A 4,853-nucleotide genomic window follows, 5' to 3' on the forward strand; every position below is an offset into this window, starting at 1 on the left:
TTGGAAGACTGTTACATCTGTTCATTCAACCACAGAAGAGTGAAGAAATGCCTAATCGGCAGCTAAATACTTTGAACCAAAACGCAAGTACTCTCTCAGGGTCCACGGGGGCACAGCAGCATTCGAACTTTACCACCCAGACGTTCTCTGTCCACCGACATCATGCCCAGGAAAGTTGAGGCTGCTAATTTTCGCGTGGAAAAAATGTTAAAACCTACCTACCTATCGCAAATACTGAAACACCCCGTTGGGAAGCGGTGCTGCCAGCAGTACTGGTCGTCCTCGGTGTGGAAAACCTTCTCCTTGTGCTTCTCGGAGGAGATGTGGCCCTGCCACTGCTTCTCACTGTTGCAGTTCTTCCCGCACATCCAGCAGTGAAAGTCCACCTAACGTGCAGCAAGGACACGTGCCCATCAGTCACCTGATCTGAGACCCATACTCTATTCCCAGGGAGCCCGGGGCGGTGGGGGAGCTGGGCAAGGACATGAAACTCAAAAGTCAGGAACAGCAAGAAAACGATGGCCGCGTGGGGAGGCAAGCTGACATGCAGGAAGCAGAGACGAGGGGAGACACATTCTGCCAAGTGTCCAGGAAGTCTCTGGCAAGGATGTGATAGGACCTGGTACGCAAACAAGGATGTTTGTTGGGAGGACAAGAGGCAGGTTCAAACTAGGATTCTGGGAATAATTAACATCATAAGGAAGAGCAGCGAGGCTATTAAAGACCAGGGCGTGCCAACTCCAGAGGGACTAGCAGCAGCTGCATTCGATGCACATGAACTGAGCCCCTGCTACAGGCCGGGCTTGTGCCAGGCAGCAGGGAAGTAGGGATGCTGCCCCAGCGGGGGACAGCCCACACAAAAGCAACCCTGTTACAGTGGAATTTAAGTGCTACCACAGATACAAACTTTATTTTTTTATTTTTTTTAAAGGCTGGTCAAGTGAAGCAGTGGGAGTGGAGAAGGAACAAAGGAATCTGTAACTGGTTGTGATCAATTATGTGTAAACACCACTGCACTTGGACCAACCCAGATACAAACTTTAAGTGTCTGGATAGTATTTCTCAAATGTCCTGGGCAATAACTGCAACACTTAATAAAAATAAATTATTCCCAGCAGTTGGGAGGCCAAGGTGGGAGGATCACTTGAGGCCAGGAGTTCAAGACCAGCCTGGGCAACATAGCAAGACTCCATCTCTACAAAAAATAGAAAAATTAGATGGGCATAGTGATGGGCGCCTGTAGTCCCAGCTACTCAGTAGGCTGAGGCAGGAGGATCACCTGAGCCCAGGAGGTCTAGGCTGCAGTGAGCTATGGTAAGAGCCACTGTACTCCAGCCTGGGCAACAGAGTGAGACCCTGACTCTAAAAAAAAAAATTCTGACTCATTTAGTCTGGAGTGTAAACAAGGAACCTTTATATTACTAAACACCTTTATTATTACACATGAGGTAAATCTCATGATCCAGTAAGTCAGGGTGACCCTGCTTTGGGAACACCAAGGAGCACTGAAGTAAAGGTAGCACTGGAATCAGCACTGAGCCCTGACAAAGGTGGCATTCACAGGGCACACCAGAAGCAGAGAGACAGAGGGCAAGACCAGGCCATGCACGTGCCCCGCAATGGGCAATGGACCTGAATCCAACTGAACCAACAGAGTTTTGCCAAAAAACAGAACGCTATGTGACCCCCCACTGCTAAATTTGGCTTAAAAAAATAAAATTTAAATTAAAAAAAACAGAGAACAAGAAACAAGCAGCAGGACAACACATTCGCTTATGCAAATCTTCAAAAGCACACCAGGCAGAACTGTAGATTGTTTCAGAATAAATACATATTTATAACGATAGGTAAACATGGCCTGGAAAATATACACTGGATCTGGTCCCTCTGGGAAGGGGAACAAATGGCTTCCAACTTTATCTGTAACATTTTATTTATTTTACAGCAGCAAATACAGCAAATTGTTAACATCAGTTAACTTGGGATGGTGGGCTCAAGATATCCATGTTATCCTCTTTACTTTTTTGAAAATTTTAAAAGAAAACCAAAACAGTTAACAGACCACCGGCAACTTAACGTCCTCATGGAACCACAGAGGGAGAGGCCAGACTGCAGGTAGCAAGGGGGGACTGTGAGGAGAGGGGGTGGACAGCCCACGTTTCCTGAGCATCTTCTGTGGCCTCCCACCAGGGAAAGTGTCACAAACTCATTATGCTTCACTTCTCCGTCACGATAGCCCCGCTGGGAGATGTAAATAATCTGCCCAGGCTGGTCAAGAGAGAAACTAGCACTTGGAAAAAGGATCAAGGGAAGGATTTTTTAGCATGAAGAGACTTAGGTGAACGGCAGGAAACCACTGGAGAGAAGATGAAGACACCAGAGAACAGAGAAGGGCAGGCGGCGAGTGACGGAGCCAGGTTTTGGAGTAGGCGGGAAAGAAAAGAAAAGCTGTCAACAGCTCAAGAGGGCCAGGTGAAGTGACCAGTGGTACTTACAGTAACTTCAGCATAATCTGTTGGCATGTGAATTTGTTTTCCATTTTCCTTGTTTGACTGACTGGCTACATCATCACTTTTTTCATTTTTTTGACTCTTTAGCCAGAGTTCATAAAATTGCTCCATATCTTGTACTAAAGAAAAATAAATTACTTTCAGCAGCTGCAACTAAACACCATTTAAATACACACAACATCATGCACATTTTTTGTACCAGTCAGCATACAATTTCAAAGGCTGAAGGAGACTGATGATATTAGACACAGAGCTATCTAGTCCAAGCAGCAGATAAACTCATGCTTAAGAACCAATTTCAGGACTGTTAGACCACAAACATTAGTTTTCAAGATTAATTAACTCCTCCCTGCATCTGCAAGACACTTTGGGGTGTTTAAAACTCAGAAACCATCATAAGGTTATTGCCCAAAAAAGCCTCAGCACTGCTTCATGTCACCCTGCGTTCCACGCTCAATGTCAGAGTCAGAACCACACGGGCTACTTACGTGGCTGGGGGGGTTGGAGCTGATACGCCCCTACTGACAAAAGATGAGAAATATACTACTACTGGACCAAGATTCTGACCTGATGGGAGTCCATCAGTCAGGCCATAGCCCTAGAGGACCAATATGCAGGAGTGCTACTGACAGCAACGCAACCGTGACCAGGTCCGGGGCAGTGGCTGCCAGTTGCTTCCTGTGGTAAGAACAGGTGTATTCTGCATTACTGTCCGGTGCTCAAGCCAGGGTTTCTCAACCTCAGCACGGCTGACATTCTAGCCGGATAATCCTTTGCTGTTGGGGCCTGACCCGTGCATTGTCGAGTGTTAAGCAGACTCCCTTGGCCTCTGCGACCAGTAGCACTAGATGCCAGTAGCACAGTCCCCCAGTTATGACAACGAAAATGTTTCCAGACATTGCGTGAGGGAGGGTGCATGGCAAAATTTGGACCCACTCAAGAACCACTGTCCTAAAAACTGGTAATGAGAATCCGGTCAAAACTTGGCTTTAGTAAGACATGACTGCACGGCCTCACTTCCAACAAGACAGCTAGAGGGAGTCCCGCACGACTCGCTGACTTTCTATGTATGTGGCTGAAACACAGCAGGTGACAGCCTTAAATCTGGTTGGTTCCTGTAATCCAGGAATTGCAGAGATCAGTTTACTTAAAGATTAAAAAACAATGATCCTTGTAGTAAAACATTTTACGGTCAAAGTGAAAGGTTGTCTGAGGCTCCTCTCAAAGACTCCCACAATAAACTTGAAATTTGACCAAGATAAACATTCTCTCCCCGAGCCTCTGAATTGGGGCCTGTTCTATTAGTAAGGGCTCCTTGAAGAAACCCCCAATTCTAACCTAGTTAATTCAGGGGGCAGCTATTTACAATGGGAGCAGGTAGTCTGACTTAAACAATTATGAAAGAGCTGAACTTTCCCAGACATTTTTCAGGAACACATTTATTGCATTTAAGGACCCAGACCTATATATTCACATCCAAACCCGACCTGACCAAACACAGATCAGATGTCGGATTCTGCTCCACTGAGGCTGTGGTCACATCTTCCAGCCATCGTCTCCAACACAAATACTGATGAAACAGGGTACAACTGTTTAGAATGCAAACTGCTTTCTGGGTTCACAGGGAGCTGGCGTATTTACAGTGAGGAAGGGAGCTTTCAAGCGAACCAGCTTTCGCAGATGTCAAGGAGGCAGCTAAAAGACCAACTTACTCCCATTCTCCTTCATGTAAGTCCACACTTCTCGCTCCTCAGGACTATGCGCAAAGGAACAGTTTCCAACATATTGACATTTTTTCCCAGAAGCAATATGGTTGCACAGCTGTATAAAAAAAATGAACAGCATTTAAGACAGAGTATACAGAGTAAAACTGCCTAATTTTTACACTTATGCAAAATAAGCATTATCATCCATGCTAACGCTTAGTAATAAAATTCTAAAATAAGATTACTGTGATTCCATTCAAATTGACTATATGCCCAAAATACATGAGATGATATTGATAGTAAGCTTTCTAGCTCAAAATTTTTCAAAAGAAAAATTCCAAAAGAAAGCAAAGTATGGGACATTTTCTTACATAAAATCTCTGCAAACTTCCCTATTCAGAACGTTTCATCTCCACAATGCAAATCTCTAGCCCTCTCAGTCTGACAGCTCTCGCTCTCCCCTGCATAACACTCATGATGGCTCCATGTCAGCACTTGAGAAGCAGTAAAGAAACTGCAGGCTACTCCAAAGGTTACTAAACGGTGCCAGAAACATTTCAGAAATTTACTTTCCTTACACTGGAAGCTGACCTGGCCCTAATTCACTAGATATGCATTATCTGAAGACAATTATCAC

The 4,853-nt window shown here is 45.1% G+C and overlaps 1 protein-coding gene across 1 annotated transcript in view; it reads right to left on the reverse strand.

Annotated features, from left to right (window-relative positions):
- ZC3H7A (zinc finger CCCH-type containing 7A) overlaps positions 1 to 4,853 on the reverse strand; it is a 50,848-nt gene that overhangs the window by 4,307 nt on the left and 41,688 nt on the right. The window contains exons 17-19 of the mRNA XM_012647544.1: positions 4,223 to 4,331; positions 2,496 to 2,629; positions 223 to 386 (exon numbers count right to left, since the gene is read on the reverse strand). Of these exons, the coding sequence (XP_012502998.1) occupies positions 223 to 386; positions 2,496 to 2,629; positions 4,223 to 4,331 (407 nt within the window). The remainder of the gene's footprint in view (positions 1 to 222; positions 387 to 2,495; positions 2,630 to 4,222; positions 4,332 to 4,853) is intronic.

The sequence above is a fragment of the Propithecus coquereli genome, unplaced genomic scaffold (assembly GCF_000956105.1).
Source record: "Propithecus coquereli isolate 6110/MARCELLA unplaced genomic scaffold, Pcoq_1.0 Scaffold27, whole genome shotgun sequence".
Classification (NCBI taxonomy): domain Eukaryota; kingdom Metazoa; phylum Chordata; class Mammalia; order Primates; family Indriidae; genus Propithecus; species Propithecus coquereli.